Source organism: Panthera uncia, chromosome C2 (genome assembly GCF_023721935.1).
Source record: "Panthera uncia isolate 11264 chromosome C2, Puncia_PCG_1.0, whole genome shotgun sequence".
Classification (NCBI taxonomy): Eukaryota; Metazoa; Chordata; class Mammalia; order Carnivora; family Felidae; genus Panthera; species Panthera uncia.
The window spans coordinates 79,876,790-79,898,041 of NC_064810.1; the positions used below are offsets into that span (position 1 = coordinate 79,876,790).

A 21,252-nucleotide genomic window follows, 5' to 3' on the forward strand; every position below is an offset into this window, starting at 1 on the left:
ATAAACGTCAAAAAAAAAAAAAAAATTAAAAAAAAAAAAAAAAAAAGCTCTGCATTTTCTTTTCTTTTTTTCTTTAATGTATATTTTTGAGAGAGAGAAAGACAGCATGAATGGGGGAGGGACAGAGAGAAAGGAAGACACAGAATCCGAAGCAGGCTCCAGGCTCTGAGCTGTCAGCACAGAGCCCAATGCAGTGCTCGAACTCACAGACTGTGAGATCATGACCTGAGCTGAAGTCAGATGCTCAACCGCCTGAGCTACCCAGGGTCCCCTCATTCATATGTGTTAAAGTTGACTATTAGAGGATTTAAAAAGCAAAGTGCATTCTATTCAAATCATGTAATTTTAAGAGCTAGTGATTTTCCTTTCTTTTTTCATCAGTACTTTATGAGATACCAGTTGGTCACTGATTTTTTTTTTCCTTTGTATCCTGTGAACTGTGTTTGTCTTTTTATTGACATGTGTGAAAAGTTGGTTTTCTTACTTCTCTCCCAATTTTGATACAAACTTTTCCCATGACCTTTTTTTATCTTCTCCAGAGCATCCTTTTGTATAGCAGAGAAAACTTTAGTGGGTCCAGTGCCACGGGGACTGCAGGTACAGCTGCAATGAAGAATACTGTGCAAAAATAGGTGCTTAAAAATACTTGGTTACTTCTAGCTAAACCCTAAAAAATTTAAGTTAGCAAAAAGCAGAATTAGCCTTTTTCCTTAATTGTTTTAGATCAAGGCACCAGCTTTAAAGTGCTTTCTTGTTTTGTTGAAATTAAGTTGAGAGTCCTAAGGCTTGCTGGGGTCAGTGTTGTCTCCTTTTTACTCTCTAGAACCTAAGCATCATGAGGATATTGGTTGTTGTTGTTTGCTAATATAATGCAGAACCTAAGACAAATGCTTGGCATACAACAGGTGTTCAGTGAACGTTTGCTAAATGACTTTGGAAAACTTTTAACTTTAATCTTAGAAATTACCCTGTTCTCCAAAATTGGATAAGATGTCCTCTATTTAATCTCCTGTCAGAACATTGGGTAGGGGTGGTTTGGATTGCTCACACCATCCCATCTCCCAATATAGGTGAGAGGTTACTCTTTTTTTTTTTTTTTAATATTTTTTTTTAAGTTTATTTTTAAGAGAGAGTGTGTGTGAGCAGGGCAGGGGCAGAGAGAGGGGGGACAGAGGATCCAAAGCAGGCTCTGTGCTGACAGCAGAGAGCCGTATGTGGAGCTCGAACTCACAGACTATGAGATCATGACCTGAGCCGGAGGCAGACACTTTACCAACTGAGCCACCCAGGCTCCCCGTGAGATGTTACTCTTGTGTGAGATGGTGAATCCTACTTTCTTTGCAAGGCAGGGGGAGGGAATTCCTTTGTGAGGGAGGAATATGTGACTTGGCTGACCCTTTCCTGCCTTTCTCTGCTTATTGGGATTTAGGGCTATAGTGGAGATGAATTTAATTTTTCTTAATCATCATCATGACTATAATGAAATGATCAAAGTCTTTTATAACTGCTGGGAATAATTCCTTCTTTTCAGAAGTAAAATGTTGTTGGTTTATCACTCATTCCCAGACTTTGAGGACTCAGAACTTCTGGCTTGAATTTTTGTGTTAATTGTGAAACTGTTTCTTCGGTAAGTCAAGGCATGCTGACGCATTTCTTGTCTTGAGGGTAAAAACACCACCTCTATGTGAGTCATTACATCTAATCACGGGAAATGTATGTAGTGGCTACTGTGTTAGGAAATATCTTGTCCTATATTTTTCGGTCCGCAGCCTATTGCATTGAGTCGATGAGCATAAACTGGAGTGGAAAAAAAAACCAAGTGGCTTGGTTGAAGACCAGTCTGTGTCTTCAGTAAGCACATATTCCTCTTATAGTTGGAAGTTAGAATATGGGATGGAGTGAGCCAGGAAAAAGAAGCCAGCTGTCAGCAACAAATGCTTCTGGTGAATTTGCTGATTGCTGAGCACCTGCTCTGCTCCAGATGTTGCTTTGGCTGTGGAGGGGAGAAAAAACGAAAAAGGACCAGGTAGGAAGGAAGGAAGGAGCGGGACAGATTTGTGTGCTGTTTGGAAAACTAACGAAAGCAGTTATTGAAAATGGGTTGAAGAGTTGCTGGAAGGATGTCACAGTTGTGGGTGACGAAGCATGTGGCTCCCTTTGCCTTTACAAAGATGATTTTGTGTTTACCATGCACCACACAAGGCAAACATTTATATACTCAGATTATAACTTGTGTTGCATCGTGTTTATGTATATCATTTATCTTGGCTCAAATTATGATGTGTAAATATGTGTTTTTACCCTGGTTAGTCTTAATTACAGATAATGAGTTTGAGGGTCTTGTAAAGAGTAACTAATCACTTCTGTAGAAACACAGTTTGGTTTTGTTAACTGGAATCTCCATCACAGCCGAATGAAAATATTAAGGAAAATCCTTACTCTGTTTAGATCTTGAAAAGCTGGAAGTTGGTGTGCAGAGTTTTAGTTCACAAACACTCAGCCTTACCCTCTCAAAATCTCACCTTCCTGAATTCAAATTCATGTTTGTACTCTGGCACACATAAATGTTCTAGCCTTCTGAGGACCTCGTCTCCCTGTCTGGGATCCACTCTGCCTTTCCCCATACAGCCATCTGTATTTGGGAGAGGGTTCTCAAGCTTTATCATGCCTCATGAGGTTCAGCACAGCCCTGGATTTGCCCAGTGTTACTAAGCAAAACTATGAGGCAAATCTTTCCTATACTTAGTCCCACCCTCAGGCCTTTACAAAGAGGTATGTATGGCTCCCAGCCATGGGCCAAGAGACCCTGACTGTCAACCAGGAGTCAGCTGACCTGGTGAAGGAGTTTACTAGGTAATGCCTTTGTTACCTTTTCTAAAAGGCATTTGTATGTAAGTAAATTCTTTTGAGGAGCAAAGAGTGAGCAGCTTTGGTGAAGTTTTCAAAATAACCCTTCCTAGAGGAGGTGTTTTTGGTCAGAGTCCATAGCGAGGTTGACACTGAATGGGAAAGGCTAGATAGAAGTCCAATCCTAAAACCCATTTTCCTAGAATTTGCCTGAAAAGGCATATCTTGTCCAAAATTCATTGCTCTGTGTGTGTGTGTGTGTGTGTGTATGTATATGTGTGTGTGTGTGTGTATACATGTGTATATACACGTGTTATATACACACACACACATACACATATACATACATATACATAAAGTGTAAATTTTGTTACTGGTGAATCAACAATTCCAAAGCGATGTTTTAGGAACAAAGATTTAAACTTGCAGAGCACAAGTCAAAAATATCACTCCCTACCTGTGAGATGTAGACAGGGCACTCATCAACTCCTCAGTTTACTTATCTGAAAAATGGGGATAGCAATGCGTACTTCATGTAGGGGGTGGTAAGGCTTAAATGAGACACTTATTAGAATCCATTAAGGTAAGTAGTAGTGGTTTGAGGATAGCTTCCTGCTGAAAATACTGTGATGAGTGTTTCCGGTGTACCTCTGAACCTTTATTAGACTTCCTTAAATAAAATAACTTGTATGAGGAAGAAATAGTGTTCAGTGAATCACATGGAGAAGTTCTGGTAAAACTAGAGCTAAATCTATTTTTTTTTTCTCTGTCATGTCACAAAATGAATTAAGGAGGGAGATGGTAGATGGGAAAGGTGGCATTATCTGTAGGAAATTGTACACAAACCTTGATAAGAGTGGGTCACAATTTTCCTGTGTTTTTTTTTTGTTTTCATTTTATTTTAATTTCCTAAAGAAGTTTTTGGCAAAGAAAAATATTAGTTTTTCCCCAAATAATTGTTTAGATTTTTTTCTCTTTCTTTAGTTCAAATTGTTCTACTCTTTGCCACCATTCCAGTAAAAGGACCCCCTTTGCCAAAAAGTGAATATGAATCAAAAAAGAGAAAGTTTTAGGTATTGACTTCTTTTTTTTTTTTTTTTTTAAGTTTATCTATTTACTTTGAGAGAAAGCAGGAGGGGCAGAGAGAGAGGGAAAGAGAATCCCAAGCAGACTCCGTGCTGTCAGTGCATAGCCGGATGCAGGGCTCGAATTCATGAACCATGAGATCATGACCTGATCCTAAACCAAGAGTCTCAGACACTTAACCAACTAGGCCACCCAGGCACCCCTTGACTTCCTTTTTACAGAGCTAAGATATCGAATTTCTGAGAAATCTGGTTGTCTGCTTTACTAGAACAGTATATGGTCATTACAGGGTACATAGTAAATCCTGCTGATTCCTTTTTTTTTTTTTTTTTAAGATTTGATTTTTAAGTAATCTGTACACCCGACATGGGGCACAAACCCACAACCTCAAGATCAAGAGTTGCATGTTCCACTGACTGATGGAGCCAGCCAGGTCCCCCATACTGATTCCTTTTAACAGGAGATTATTTTAACCTTACAATTTCCAGAGCATTTGTAGAATCCTGCAATTGAAATGAAACTTAATGATCTTTTAATGCAAATTACACTCACTGTACCCCTTCCAAGTAGGGGAATTACTTCACCATCTTGCCCAGGAATAGCAGTCTGGCCAGTCTTCTCATGAACATCTAATCATCATAAATCATCCCATTCACTCTTCTCTTTCCCCTTCTCCCTGTTTCAGCAACAAGTAAGAATCCCCAGTGTTTTCCTCAAAAGGGAAATCTGGAATTGTGTTAGCAACTTCTTAAAAAGTCAAGGCCTTTCTATAAGCTAGTAGACTGGTTAGGAGGGTGTAGGAGATTAAGTGAGTTACAAAGTCTTGGGCTACTGCTTACCATATTCACTGACTTTTGTCCTGTTCAGACAGTGGACTTTTCATGAGCTCCTGCCTCTGAATGTCAGGAAGCATGAGTATGTTGGGGCCGCTTGGGGATTTATGGTTTTGTGGACTTGAGTTTATAGAGGAAAGGAAGTTGTCAGCTTTATAACTGCAGTTCTTCTGGCTCAAAACCCTTTGTAGTAGGTCACCACAATAATACCTGATTTAATCTTTTTATGATTTGGCCCATAACACTGTTAATATTCACAAAGACTTTGATCACATAATTTTTCTTCCTAAAAAATCCCTAAACTTTTTTTTTTCACTTTTTAGCAGTTTATATATTGAAAGCATCGTTTTCTGATAACTATTATAATACATTTATTTTAGATCCCATAGAGGCAAAGGCAATTGTTCTTAATAATTTTGTAACAAAGTGACTAAACAATTTGTTTAATTGACTTTTTAATCATTCCCTGTCCCCTGCCTGTGTGTGTGTGTGTGTGTGTGTGAGAGAGAGAGAGAGAGAGAGAGAGACAGACAGACAGACAAAGACAGAGACAAAGAGGGGGATTTAAGTGACAGTTGGGTAGAGGATTGGACTTGGCTATCTCTGGTGATTCATTTGCTTCCCTGAGCAGCCCTAGGTTGTAGTTCAGTTTAGCACAGAATATCCCTTGTACAGACTGTCCAGAAGTTCTGAGTTTAAGGTTTAAACACATACTAAGGAGTGCATGGGATACAGCACTATACTGACTATAGCACTATATGCTGGGGGAGGGCAACAGGAGAATCATGGTGGGTTTAGTCTTAGCTCTCGCACAGTCCTTGGAGTTGGTTAGCATACTTGCCACTCCATAGGTAATCCATGGTGCTCTAATTTCCCTCCAAGGTGAGGACTGTGTGTCATCTGATGGCACCCAGAATGGCTATGGAAACAGATGGGACCTAGTTAGGTAGAATTCTTCATTGAACCCCACAGAACTCTTTCATAGGACTCTACTTTCTATGTTGCCTCTTTTGTCCACAGTTTACCTGGGGATTCTCTAGTCCCTAGATGACCTAATTTTCAAATGGAACCTGAGATCTTATAAACTGGGTTCTCACATTTGTGTTAACTTTGTTCTCCACTCAAGTCCCCATCATGGTTAAGGCTTGGGTTAGAGTTCCCAAGGTGGCTGATCAGACTTGTGGCTCATTACCATATACCATTATCCTCTGCACATGCAAGCATGTGTTTTACCCCCAATATAGGTAAAATGGTTAAACTTTTTTTACCCCCCAAATATAGGTAAAATGGTTCTTCATAATCACAGAAATTCCATGACAATTAAATATGATTGTATTTCCCAAATGCTTGGCCACTTATTTTTAAGCTACAAATTCTACCACACAAAATAATTTCTGCCAGGCTATTGAAATTTATAACACTGGACATCTAGTTTATCTGAAATTCACTCAAGTTGGAACTTTCTATTTCCTCTGGGCATCTACACTACAAAGATAATAACATTTATAAAAAGTATTCTGAGGCACTTAGATGTTGAAAAGCTCTATATACCATCAACCAGGTCGGTTAGAATTAGATGAGCTGGGGTTAAGTGTATTTTGTTTTGTAGTTAAGATTTTATAGTCTGTACGTGTATACTGCAATCACTGATTAACCAGAATATAGAATTAGAGTAGCCAAGTTCCCCAGTCCATCCCCAAGATGGCTGGAGGGCTGTATTACCCCTTTCCTGGTAGTATGGAGGCCGAGCTTGTTTCCTTTTCTCATCCTAAGTGCTTGCTTGAATTATGAGAGTGGGAAATTCTAAATTCCTAAATCCCAAAGCCACTAGGGAAGACCCTGTTTGTCTACATTAAAGAGTACCCTCTGCTTGACTATGGGTCTTGCTCTGCTTTTCATTAAAATGAAAAAGAAAAAAGTCAAAACCGTGCTCCTTACTGCCCTCTTTACTCTTGTTCCCTTGTCCCCCTTGGTTTTTGGATCTCTTTATTCTCTTTTAATCTAGAGCAATGTTTGGATTTTTTATGACATTGACATTTTGAAGAGTCCAGGCTAGTTGTCCCCTAGAAGATTTCATATTGTTTCCTTTGCATTGCTCTTTTTTTGTATAGTACTTTTTTTACGGTGGTAAAACATACATAACAAAATTTGCTCTTTTAGCCATTTTTAAGTGTACAGTTCAGCAGCATTAAGAACACTGATGGTGGTGTTGTACAACCATCGCCACTATTTTCAGAACTTTTTCATCATCCCAAGCAGGAACTCTGTACCAGTAAATACTAACTATCTGTTCCCTCTTCCCCCAACCCACTGATCTAGATCTAATTAACTTAGCCAGTATAAAAGTCTGGGTGGATTGTCTTAAAATTGGTAAAAATCCAAAACATTCCTTCATGTGAAAAAAAAGTTAAAAGGAAATAAATAGAAGACCTTAACAGATGGGGCACCTGGGTAGCTCAGTCGGTTGAGTGGCTGACTCTTGACTTAGGCTCAGATCATGATCTCATGGTCATGAGATCGAGTCCTGCTTCAGGCTCCGCACTGGGCATGGAGCCTGTTTAAAATTCTCTCTTTCCTTCTGCCCTTGCCCTGCTTGTCTCCTCTCTCTGTCTCTCTCTCTCTCTCCCCCTCCCTCCCTCTCAAAAAACAAAACAAAACAAAACAGACCCTAACAGATTAACTTTAGTGTATGTATTGCTGAAGCGGCCACACTAACAGATTAACTTTAAAAAGCAGTGCATTGGGGCGCCTGGGTGGCTCAGTCGGTTGAGTGTCCGACTTCAGCTCAGGTCACGATCTCGCGGTCCGTGAGTTCGAGCCCCGCGTTGGGCTCTGGGCTGATGGCTCAGAGCCTGGAGCCTGCTTCCGATTCTGTGTCTCCCTCTATCTCTGACCCTCCCCCATTCATTCTCTGTCTCTCTCTGTCTCAAAAAAATAAATAAATAAATAAAAATAAAAAGCAGTGCATAGAATACAGTTTTGATACGTGCTACAACATGGATGAACCTTGAAAACATTATGTGAACTGTCATAAGCCAAACTCAAGAGGACAAATACTGTATGATTCCACTTACTGAGATATCTAGAATAGACAAATTCTTTAGTCCTGTTTTTAAGGTAGACTGAAGGCGTCAAAAGCATGCATATAAACTGCCGGTGTAACATACTACTTTTGATGAAGGGAGAAATGCATAAAGTTTGGGCAGTTTGGCAACATAAAGAGATGGGGAAGGAGACAGTAACTGGGTCGTGAAAGGGAATTTGGATGTGGTGACAGGGAGTCAAAAACGGCAAGAGTAACCAGTCATATTTGTGCTTTAGAAAGTCACTGACAGGGACACCTGGGTGGCTCAGTCGGTTAAGCATCTGACTCTTGATTTCAGCTCAGGTCATGATCTAGTGGTTTGTGAGCTCGAGCCCCACTCGGGCTCTGTGTTGATGGCGTGGAGCCTGCTTGGGATTCTCTCTCTCTTCCTGTCTCTCTGCTCCTCCCCTACTCACTCTTTCTCTGTCTCTCAAAAATAAATAAAAAAAGAAAAAGAAAAAGTCAGTCAGTCACTGGCAGCCCAGGAGGGCTGGCTGGGAGAGGAAGGAGTGCAGTACTGGAAGACAGGCCAGCTAGGAAGCTGCTGTAATGCTTCTGGGCAGTGAAGATGAGAAACATCATTATGTGTGTTTAGGGAAGGTTGATTTCTTTTTTAAAATAAAGGAACTGTGAGATTATTCCTTTTTTTTTAATAAACAAAATTATTTTCTTAAAACCAATAATTTTCCTGAGTTATTGTGTATGTTTGGCTTCTTTAAGCAGGGCATACTTTTATGGATTTCAAAAGGGAAAGAGGGTAAAGAACCATTCCCTCTTCTCTTGACTACCTGGCACAGGAGAAATAAACAGTTGGCCTTCCGGGGTGGGGTCAGGGGGATCCACATCATAGGCATGCTACAGCCAGCATTAGGAGTGCTTTTCCCAGCCCTGGGGTGCCATGTTCTGCTTTTACACTAGACACTTGGCCCTGTGCTGGACAGAAGACTAGTAAATAAAGAGCTTGTCCTTGAGGAAATTACCATCAAGCAGAAGGTTGGTGGGGGAACATGACAGCCCCAGCAGAAAAATAATTACAGCAGAGAGTGAGCTGTTATAAAAGCTGAAGAGTGCAGAGGAGACAGTTCTGCCTGGAGACGCCCTGGAAGCCTCTGCACATGTGAGTGGGGTTTGAAGGACATGTGGAAGTCCCTCCCTGGGGGCTGAAGGGGACAAGCATCCCTGGCCCCTGAGTAGGAGGCATAGCATCCAGATCACGCTGTGGAAGTTAGCAGAACTCACAGGTCCTGCCCACTCCTGATCCTGAAAGATAATAGCTCAGGATAATCTTCCCAGTTACCTAAGGATCAGTGTAATTGGTTCTCCTATAGTGATCTCCAGTTCCTTTTTCAGTTCTCAGTTCTTTTTCTTTCTTTCCATCGAGACCTAAGATTAGAGATGCCACACACTAGCTTTTTTAGGGATTATTTCTCCTGGAATCGTGATTAATGAACATTCCAGTTCCTGAACTGATTGCCTGATGTGCATTCTTTACATGAGGCATTACAGGGAAACATTATTGTTTCAGACCCAGTTAGTTAGGATTTGCAGTAATCTGGATCAGACAGAGTTTGATGGCTTATACATTAGGAACAGAGTTTGCTAAATAAATTAGTATTCTGTTAAATACGATTTCAAGAATACCTAACCTAGTTATGGAAAAAGTGAGGTGTTTGGTTTTTGTTCTTTCTTTTTTTTAATTTAGTAGGTTCTAGTATACTTTTCAAAAATAAATCTTGTATATTCATTAAAGCAGACTTAGTAGGAGTTTTAATTGTTAATTTTTTAAAGCAAGTAAGGCATGAGTACATTCTCGTTTTTTAAAACAAATGACAGAAGTAGCTAAAATTAAAAGTATATGTCCCCTTTCACCAACTGCCTGTACCTTCCTTTTTTTATGCGTTTACAAGCACACACATTTAATAGCATGTTGTATGTTTTGTGCACTTAAAAAACATGATCTGCCTTGGGCACCTGGGTGGTTCAGCCAGTTAAGCGCCCAACTTCAGCTCACATAATGATCTCACAGGTTCGTGAGTTTGAGCCCCACATCAGGCTCTCTGCTGTTAGCACAGAACCTACTTCAGATCCTCTGTCCCCTCTCTCTCTGCCCCTCCCCTGCTTACACTGTCTCTCAAAAATAAACATTAAAAACATTAAAAAAAAAACAAGATCTTCCTAATCTATAATTAGCTCTTTTCTTACAACGGCATGCAGTGGATGGTTCCTTATGACCGTGCCTATATGTCGACCCCATTTTTTTTTTTAAGTAATCTGTACACCCAACATGAGGCTTGAACTCAAGACCCAGAGATCAAGAGTTGGATGCTCTACTGACTGAGCCAGCCAGGCACCCCTGCTTCATTCTTTTTATTTATTTATTTTTTTAACATTTATTTATTTTTGAGACAGAGAGAGACAGAGCATGAACAGGGGAGGGGCAGAGAGAGAGGGAGACACAGAATCAGAAGCAGGCTCCAGGCTCTGAGCCATCAGCCCAGAGCCCGACGCGGGGCTCGAACTCACGAACCGCGAGATCGTGACCTGAGCCGAAGTCGGACGCTCAACCGACTGAGCCACCCAGGCGCCCCACTTCATTCTTTTTAAAAGGTGTATAATGTTCCATCTTGTGGCTGTCCTGTGATTCATTTACTCATTTCCCTGTTGGTCAGTATTTAGATTGTTTGCCATCTTTGCCGTCACAAACAATGCTATGGTTGTCTTTTTTCAAATCTTTGTGTTCATGAATTTCTTCCAGTAAGACTTATATACTAGTAAATTCTTGGTTAGTATTTAGAGTTGATGTTTATATTTGGAGATTAAAAAAAATAGTCTTCTTTAGAAATATTCAATTTCTTAAAGATATTTATGAATGACATATCAGATAAAGGGCTAGCATCCAAAATCTATAAAGAACTCCCCAAACTCCACACCCGAAAAGCAAATAATCCAGTGAAGAAATGGGCAGAAGACATGAATAGACACACTTTTCCAAAGAAGACATCCAGATGGCCAACAAACACATGAAACGATGGACAACGTCACTCATCGTTAGGGAAATACAAATCAAAGACGCACTGAGATACCACCTCACACCGGTCAGAGTGGCTAAAATGAACAAATTAGGAAACTATGGATGCTGGCGAGGATGTGGAGAAACGGGAACACTCTTGCACCGTTGGTGGGAATGCAAACTGGTGCAGCTGCTCTGGAAAACACTGTGGAGGTTCTTCAAAAAAATAAAAGTAGAATTACCCTATGACCCAGCAATAGCACTGCTAGGAATTTACCCAAGGGATACAGGAGTGCTGATGCATAGGGGCATATGTACCCCAGTGTTTACAGCAGCACTTTTCAACAATAGCCAAATTGTGGAAAGAGCCTAAATGTCCATCAACTGACGAATGGATAAAGAAGATGTGATTTATATATACAATGGAATACTACTTGGCAATGAGAAAGAATGAAATCCTGCCATCTGCAGCAACGTGGATGAAACCTGGAGGGTATTATGCTACGTGAAATAAGTCAGAGAAAGACAGATATACGTTTTCACTCATATGTGGATCTTGAGAAACTTAACAGAAGTCCATGGAGGAGGGGAAGGGGGGAAAATAGTTACAGAGAGGAAGGGAGGCAAACCATAAGAGATTCTTAAATACTGAGAACAAACTGAGGGTTGAAGGGGAGTGGGGGAGAGGGGAAATGGGTGATGGACATTAAGGAGGGCACTTGTTGGGATGAACACTGGGTTTTGTATGTAAGCCAATTTGACAATAAATTATATTTAAAAGAAGTATTCAATTTCTTGCAAATTCTGATGTCTTTTCTGTAAATAGACTTGTGACATCTTCTGTGGAGCATTCCGTTGAGCCACTACATGGGATAGTGTCAGCAGTTTTATTGTGAACTATTGCCAAAGGCAGTGTCAGGAAAGGGACTTCATAGCGTAGAGGTAGAAATTAGTTCTTGGTTCATCTTCCTCCTTCCTATCCTGATACCAGATTAGAGGTTCCATAGACTGGCTTGCCCTGTGGTAAAGCATGAATGCACTCTCATTTTTTTAAAAATTAGAAGTACTGTGTAGGATCTAGAACATAGAAGTGCCCCACCTTTGCATTCAATAAAAACCATGAGAAAACCGGAGCCCCTGATTTACTTGATTGTTTGTTTTCATGTTTCCTCTGTGTACCTCTCTTTCTTTTCCTCTCTGCATGAATTGTTAGCATTTCTTTCTGGGGCTATTGCCCAGATTAAAGCCATGGAAAAACTTGTGGCTGTGTGTAGTTCCTCTTTGGTACCTCTGACACCAGAAAAAAAGAAAAAGTAATGGCAGGTACACTTTTGCCATTACATCCCTTTTCTTACAATGCCCCAAAATGGATATTTAGGGGAATCAGATGTCAAGTCCTTCCATTAAAATATACCTCTCTATTATTTAAATGCTGATTTGTGTTTTCTTTCTAGGATCTGACATATTCTTAAAAGATAGAAAAATTCTTATGCTTCCATTTCTTTCCTTTTCCTATGTAATTTTAATGTTTACTTAAGAAACAATCTAAATCACTTAGTTATCAGACCAGCAGGATGTCCCAGAAAAACAGAAAAATCCTCTGACTAAAAAGGTGAAAGAAGGCCCAAGGGGGATGGGTTGAATGCACTTTGGTACCTCCAGATAATATAAAATAGAATGAAGGCTCTGTCAGCATGGGAAGATCTCCAGGATTATACTGTTCAGGTGAAAAAATCATGCAGAGAGTTTGTAGAATATGTAAATATTTCTGTAAGAGGGGGGGAGAAATAAGAATTTATATTTGCATTTGCTATTATTTGCATAAAGAAACTGAAGAGTACACGAGTGATAAGTAAAAGTGTTTATTTCTGGTAAAGGAAGGGAGTGGGTGGGAGTAAGACTTTTTCTAGCACACCTTTTTATAGTGTTCTAATTTTTAAATTATTACTCTATTACTTATTCAAAGAATAAAGTAATTTTCGAAAGGAAGTTTTACATTATTAGGTAAAGGGTGAACTAAATCTGACCTCATTTAAGTCCACTATTTATGTGACCTCACCTGTCACATTTGAGCCTTAGTACCCACTGGGGTCGGGTCAGTTGCAGGACCATCTATTTGGGGGAGGAAGGTACTAAATTCTATAATTAGAATCTGTATGGTAATTTAGGTTCTAACTGCTTTGGCAAGAAATTGAAAAGGCACATCTGTATTTAAGCTGTTTCACTTAGCGTATTCACTCTTGTTGGGTTTATTCTTTTTTTCCCCAAAGTAATTGAAAACCTTAAAACATGATGCTCATGAGTCACAGCTGGAATCTCTTGCCGATGCCTCAGTAAACAGTGAGAAAGTGAACTCAAGCTATGGTCTTGAGACATTTTGTTATTTGCTGAAGTCTGTGTCCTAGAGAAAGTGTTATAGTCTGAGCTGTCATTTTTACAGGAGCAGGAAAATTCAGATCCGAAACATCCCTCCTCACCTGCAGTGGGAGGTAAGCCAGTGTCACCTGTGTGTTTACCGTCTTCCTGCCCTCCATCCTCATCTTCCTTTTTAATAGGTCAGCAAAACCGCTCTCCCTCTGTGAGTTCCCTGGGGAATTAGAGGTCCTCATACCTCTCCACAAAGCTCCTGCGTGCTCTGTCTCCTTTTTCAGTATCCTAATGTACGTGATCTGTCACAACTTTAGGGTTGTGCTCGTCTTTTTTGTTGTGCAAGATGTGTGCTTTGAGCCCTCCTGTTCTGTCTTCTCAGGCACCAAGCACTGACAAACTATGAAACAAAATGTATACCTGGTTTGTGATTTTTCGGTCATGATTTTGTAAAAGACTTTTTACCTTTCCAAATTCTGATTTTGGAAAAATAAGATCAGTGGAAACCCAATAAAAATAGAAGATTGTTAGTTTGAGTAGGTTTTTTGTTGATTGTGAATGAGTTGCTATGAGTAATAGTGAAGATACAGTTTCAGAGTTGTAAAACTTCTTATAAGATTGCTACCTTAAAATTCAAGAAGACAGAATGTGAGGAGTGGCCTCATTGCATTATTTAAAAACAAACTGCCCCAATGTTTATTTCCAACCCAAACAAAATCAAAACAGCCTTAAAGGAAATAGAATGTTTTGTCTGACATTTTTATTACTTAAAAAAATCCTTTATTATGGAAAATTTCAAAGTAAAAAAAAATATATATCCCACTGCTTTGTAAAATAAGGAGATCCCTAGAGAAAAACAGAAGGAAGAATGGTTAAAACTTGTAAGAAGGACAAGTAAACCTTGTCCTTTATTCTGCTTGTCCTAAAGCATTGTGCCCCAACCATCACGATGGATGTGGTTATTAACAGTAAGACTCTGAAATTCTGCTGTGTCACCTTAGTGGACAGATTACTTGAGAGCTAATAACCAAGTGCAAGTCCCATATATTTATTCATTTTTAACTGTTTTGATGGAAGACCTGAAATATCAATTTAATTAGATTATTCCTGTAACTGTCCTTGTTTTGTTTTAGTTCATTTGCTGGGAGATATCACTATACTATTTTTGTGTGTGTGAGTACAATCTTATCTTCCTGTTCTGACATGGGATCTCTCTTTTTCAGGTGCTGGATGGACTTTTGGCTCAGTATGGGACAGTGGAGAATGTAGAACAAGGTATTAAGTGAGCAAATTAGCCTATTGAATTTTGAGTGGGATTGTTATCTGTTATAGGCTGGGTCAACTCCAAAGACAAATAGTAAATTCAAATTCTTTTGAAACAAGCTTTCTCTGTTAGAGATATTCAGATCTTTTTATCCATATCTATATAATTTATTGTTTCAAAGAATATGACTTTCAGGTTTGGTTTATATATAAAGTATATATATATTCTGTTAATGTGCTCTCAAACACTGTCAGGCTGGGGTAAGCTTAATTCACTTGGAAGTAATTGAATTTATGCTGTCACAGTTTTCCTTTTCCTGGCTAAGAACAACAGATCACTAGTGTCTTAGACTGAGTGTTTCTCAAGGAGTAGGACTCCTATACCAGAATATCCCACAGTGCTTATGAAAATGCACATTCCTGGGGTTCACCATAAACTGACAAAGTAAGACTCTTTGGGGCAAGAGTTGATGAATCTGTATTTTAAACAAGCACCCCCAACTGATTTTTGTGTGTACTCAAGTTTGAGAGCCACAGGCTTAGGACATCAGTGTTGGACATCCACAGAAAATATATACCCTTCTTTCTGCTGCTCTCGCTTATATCATCTAAAACATGAAATGCTATGATTTTAAACAGTAAAAAGTTTTTCTTTAAAAAGTTTATCTTTTTAAAGAAATTGATACCTCACATAGCTCTTTAAGAGTCCCCGAAAAGTAGATTCCAAGCTCCTGATGTGGCAAGCAGTAACATGTGATAAAGATTTTTTTCTTTTGGCCTAAAAAGCAGAATGTGAATGCAGTTATTTACTGACTGTGAAGCCCTGGGAAAAGTCACTTAACCCTCACTGACTCAGTTTCCACATGTATAAAATGGGGAGAATAAATTCTATCCCTTCTATATCGCTGAGTAGTTGTGGCATCCAAAGTGAACCTGTATAAAAATTTGTAGGCAACAGAGTCCTATATAATCTCAAGGGATTGTTAGGATTCACTTGGGAATGAATAATCACAGAGAACCAATTGTCTGATATGCAATCTGTTCTATCTGCCAGTATAATTAAAGTAATCATTTTAAAGTAGTAATTATTCAGCTGTTCTCCAGTCCATGAATATTAAAAATATTATTATTCAATTTCATGCTGCTGACTGCCCATGCCCAAAGGTGAAGGGAAAGAGCTCAGAAAGAAGACATGATTTACAAGGATTCTGTTTCTCAGTTCTTGTTATTTCCCTCAACATGGAGAAGAAGACATTCTAATAAGGATTGGATGTAGTAGGCAAGATGGCCTCACAGACATGAGCCTGTAAAAGTTACTAGCTAAGACAATCTTATAAATTCAGGACACTGCCATGCAAGGAGGAAATACTGCAGGTCCCTGGGGCAGTGACAGCTCCTAGTGCACCTGTGCCCTGGAGACCATCCAGTTTCCAGCCGCCTCACAACTACAGGATAGAAGTGTTGGGCTTTTGTTTTGTTTTGTTTCATAGGTGATTCCTGATTCAGCAGGAAAATATTTTCAGTAGAGTTTTAAGAAACTTTTTAGAGCTTTTATGTCCAGCGAAATAAATTATTCGAATGGAGCTCAGTTCTTTCCAGAATCACAGAACTGTCTGATTTCCTGAAGACAAAGGTCTTTGAATAACAGAATATGACTAAGAAGTGAGAACAAAATCTGAGAATCTGAGAATCCTAGTGGATAGATTTATTCAGGAGGTTCAAAGCCATCCCTTTCTCCCTTTCTGGGAGTCGACAGCCTCATCTGGAGCACTAGAAAGCAGCAAATAGGAACCCTCTGGTACATTCTGTGTGTCAGCACTGAGAGAGGACGGTTGTGGGCTACTCATCCCCTGTTTTGCACTGTGAGAACTTCTCTGGGTAAGTGTGAATTAGAGGCAGCAAGAACACTCCTGGGCAGAGCCGGGCTGGGCTCAGCATTTATGACGTGTAAATCTCAATATCACCTCTTTCCTGAAGACTGTGCATCCCTTCCCTTTGAAGGTTGCAGCTGTTTTGAAGTTACTGAATAAACAATATTTTTGACTGTGGTCTTTAACCTCTTTGAGAGTCTTATGGAGATTATAAACCAGAAAAATTCATACATCCATCCACACATTTGAATCTTTGGTTGTGGTGGAGGTGGGGGGAGGAGGAGGTGTTCGTGATGGTGGTGGTGGTGGTGGTGTGAGGTTATAAAATTTCTGAAGCTCTAACATGGATCCAAATTAGGAATCCCTATACTACAAGGTTTTATTATTACTTTGGAAAGCAGCTTTATCATGGTTTTCTTGAATTAACTCTATCATTAACTTAATATGGTTAACTCCAAGTCTCCCAGGAGCTTAAATATTTTTTTAAAAAAATTTTAGTATTTATTTTTGAGAGAGAGAGAGAGAGAGCAGGGAAGGGTCAGAGAGAGAGGGAGACACAGATTCTGAAACAGGCTCCAGGCTCTGAGCTGTCAGCACAGAGCCCAATGCAGGGCTTGAACTTGTGAATGTTGGGATCATGACCTGAGCCAGAGTCAGACACTTAACCAATTGAGCCACTCAGGTGCCCCATAGCTTAAGTGTTTTTTAAAGGGAGGATCTGACTTAGTCATAGCTACTTGTTTTGGGGGAAAAACAGAATTTTTGGTTTAAGTTTACTGGCTTAGATTGAGAAAGTTTTATCTTGACTTCTGAATTTATTTTTAACTTCTGATTTTGGAAGAAGAGGCAATTATGAACCAAGATAAGCCAGCTCACAAGAGTTTAATATTAGCCACTCTTAGAGTTTGTGTTCTCTCCTTCAACCAAATGACTTGCAACTTTTCTTTATTTATTATACAGTTACTAATTTAACTCAGAGTCATGGAGCTCGGTCAAAGGGAAACAAAAATATTAATAATTCTACTTTAGGAATAAATGAAGAATTAAAATACTTTCTTATTTTATATGTATATCCAGTTATTTAAAGATAAATGCAAACATAACAGACTTCTACCTTGATGGTGGTACAATAAATTGACATAAACTTTTAGGAAAGTAATCTAAAAATATGCATTAAGAAGCATTATGTTCCATTACCCAGTTATTTTTCTTCATGATTTAGCCTAAAAGAGTAATTCAGAAGAGAACACAATTCAAATGATATTTGCAGTAAAGCTGATTTTTAGCAACACGACTTAGAATAGCAAATATTGGGAATAACTCATTTGTCAACAATTGAGGAATGGCTTGTCAAAAATCATGGCACAATTACTAAAATTTTGTGTAGACATTAGAAATGGAAAATACAAACATAATGAGCATATACATATGCACATGCAGTGGTATTATAAGTAAAAATACAGCTTTGAGCTGTATATACAGTTGATTACAGATATGTATATACAATTGATTACTATTTATGAATGCACATGAATAAAGATAGAGATTCAGATATTGTGGAGTTAGGGTGATGAGTTTTTTGTGCATTCTTCTCTAAAGTTAGTCTGTTTACATTAAGCCAGAGGGTGACAGCTTTTTTTTTCTATGACAGTATAGTTTTTGCTTCTTTCCTAGTCAACACAGACACAGAAACTGCTGTTGTCAACGTCACATATGCAACAAGAGAAGAAGCAAAAATGTAAGTGGATTTGGCTTCTTTCCTTTTAAATTTTTGGAGGGTTGTCTTTGAATTCCAAAAAGATGCCTACCTTTGACCTGCCTGAGGAGCCTCAGGGCATCTGTGCATGCCTTTGACAAGTCAGTGGAGCTTAGGGCATTTATAATGGGATGGCTGTTTGTTGGTTGTACAGAGACTTTATCGTGAAAAATGTTGAGCCTTGGCATCAAAACTGAGGTGGGACCTGTGTCTGGACATGGTCACGAATAGAGGCACCAGCTCTGTGACATTCTGTCCCTGGTCCCTGTTGACCACAGAGCTTTTACCTGGAGCTTCCTCCATGCACTATGAGGAAGAAGCACACGCCTATTTCTGTCCACACTTGGTGAAGAGATCATGAAACACCCATTTTTCCTCTGTGTAATATTAAAAAGGGGACCCGTCCCCATGACATCAGCAACAGGGGGAATTGTCTGGGAGTGGTTAGTCAAAGATCACCTGGCTTGGGTTCTCATTCCTAACCTCCATTTACTTCCTAGTCCCCATGCATGAGTACCTTGTTTCAATGATGGTTAATTTTGAGGTTGGCAATTAATGGGCATGGGATTGAGTTTTTAAAACAACTACAAGAAAACACGTTCCTTTTTGTAGGAGGTCCTTAAAATGAAATGCCTGTCAGGTCATTGTAACTACAGTTATGGTCACACATGTTTCATGCATATGGCATAACCTTGGTTCTACATCCCAGAATTATAGTTTTATTTATTTTTCAAGGTTTCAGCACACATGAAGACATATTTAACCCATCCTCATACCACTAGTCTTTAAAAAGTTAATTTTGCATTGAAAAAGGCAATAGATCATTTGCTGTTGACTTTAGCCACACACATATAAGCAAGATATATGCCAGGAACTCACCTTTAGAGTTTGTATCCAGCTGCCACTTAGGTAGGACCTCCCATAGGTGATATTACTTTGTTGCTTTTATTGAATTCAAAGGTGCTGCTTTGTAATAAATTCACAAACACTAAACATTAATATAGTAGAATAGCATTGTTGTTTTCACATATTGCCAGAAAGCTTATGAAAAAAATGTTCTACTTCCTATATAATTTTAAAAATTCAATAGTGGGATATCATTTATTCCCTATCAAATTGATAAATAATTTTAAATAATACTCCAGTTTTGAAGACTCAAGAAACAAATGCTGTCTTAACTGCTATGGGATAGTAAGTGTTGAAACCTTTACAGAAGCACACTGAGGGGTACTTAATAATATTGGAATTCTGCATTCTTTCTGACCCAGCAATTCCACTAGGAATTTGTCCTGTGTGCAGCTGTAGTTGCAAAAATGCCCACGACACTTAATAATAGATAAATAAAAATTTTTATTATGACATAATAAAAGATTGGATATAGATATATATCTAACGATAGGGAATGAGTTGCAAAAACTATGATAAATCAATAGTGTTAAACAGCCAGTAAAAATTAAATTGCAGGACATTTAGTGACTTGGAAAATGTTTAGAGTGCTAACTCTTTTTTAAGATTAGAAAATAGTATATGTAATATTAATCCATGTTTATAAATGATAATTATATTTAAGAAAATAAAGATACAGGATGGACTAAGATTTTTTTCTAATCTGTACTTAACCATTTCTGAATTTTCAATGATAAATATGTATTATGATCAAGCTGAGAAAAAAAGTGATTCATAATTTTATACTAGTATTTACAAAGAGTTTTTGATGAGGAGGATACAGCCTCAGGCAGTGGAAAAAAAGCAGAATGCATAGTTGTGTATCAAGTCTGACCAGGCCTATATTTTGTGATAATTTAACTGTTAACCATCAGCTCTGAGGGAGCAAAGCAGGCACCTGCCTTGCTCACCAGGCTCTCCTCAAGGGGTAGTGCTGCTCAGGTAGGCAACTAGGAAAGCAGACTGATTGACCCCGTCCACTGGCCTGAGGGTCTTCTTTGACGTCAGGGTCTAACAAGGCTCACTTGCTGCTGCTGCGTTTCAGAGCCATCGAGAAGCTAAGCGGGCATCAGTTTGAGAACTACTCCTTCAAGATTTCCTACATCCCGGATGAAGAGGTGAGCTCCCCTTCGCCCCCACAGCGAGCCCAGCGTGGGGACCACTCTTCCCGGGAGCAAGGCCACGCCCCTGGGGGCTCTTCTCAGGCCAGACAGATTGATTTCCCGCTGCGGATCCTGGTCCCCACCCAGTTTGTTGGTGCCATCATCGGAAAGGAGGGCTTGACCATAAAGAACATCACTAAGCAGACCCAGTCCCGGTACGTGCCTCCGGGGCTTCCTTTGCTTCCTTCTGACAGGCCCCTGAGTGCTGGTGGGCCCCAATCATCCTAGGTGGCTATCGCTTGCATCAGCAGGGGGGCTGTGCTAAATGGGATGGTGGCTTCTCAGAACTACTAACAGACTAACAAAGCTGGGGACTTCACGTGCTTTCATGCCAATAGCCTAAAGGTCATACCCTGAATTACTAAAGGTTCTTAAAGCGGCAGAGAATTATTCTCATAAGCTTACTAGTGCTTGTGAATATATCACTTTCTAAAACAGCAGAGGTATGGGGCTGAACTCTGTGGGATCCCAGAAAGCAGTTACCTTAGTTCTTACATCCTCTCTTGAGTTGGAGCCCTGGATGGTAGTCATTCTTTGAGATCACTTAGGTGATCCCATAAATAGCTACATAAAAGGAGTAAGCGAGTCTGCTGTATTGAGTGAGAAATGAAGTATATTAGCCTCTGTTTAGTCATCTAAGGAGATGGAACTGGTAGTAGGAGTTGTAGTGGTTTGTTGGTTTTTGTATATTCTTAAGAACACAGCCTGATGTAACAAAGTACAGGATGCAAAGACCCCTGTTCAAGATTTACCACTAAATGTATAATCTTGGGGAAAAAATTAACTTCTCCGAGCATTAATGTCTTGTTCTGTAAGCCAGGATTATTGTTAGAATTAGGACAGCCAGGCAGATTGAATGAAATAATTGCTATGAAAGCATTTAAATTGCAAAACACCAAGTTACTGGCGAACATGAGTTCCTTACACGGCCTAGTGCACTTTATTCATGTCATTCAATGAGTATCTTGTAACCCGAAAGAGAAAAAACACTGTTTTCTTCAAAGTGTCTGAGTTACTGCCAACTAA

At 39.3% G+C, this 21,252-nt stretch overlaps 1 protein-coding gene across 2 annotated transcripts in view; it reads left to right on the forward strand.

Moving 5' to 3' along the window:
* IGF2BP2 (insulin like growth factor 2 mRNA binding protein 2) overlaps positions 1–21,252 on the forward strand; it is a 157,614-nt gene that overhangs the window by 101,746 nt on the left and 34,616 nt on the right. For both annotated transcript variants that reach the window (XM_049628424.1, XM_049628425.1), the window contains exons 3-6: positions 13,302–13,350; positions 14,452–14,503; positions 18,037–18,100; positions 20,109–20,381. In XM_049628424.1, coding sequence (XP_049484381.1) covers positions 13,302–13,350; positions 14,452–14,503; positions 18,037–18,100; positions 20,109–20,381 — 438 coding nt within the window. The remainder of the gene's footprint in view (positions 1–13,301; positions 13,351–14,451; positions 14,504–18,036; positions 18,101–20,108; positions 20,382–21,252) is intronic.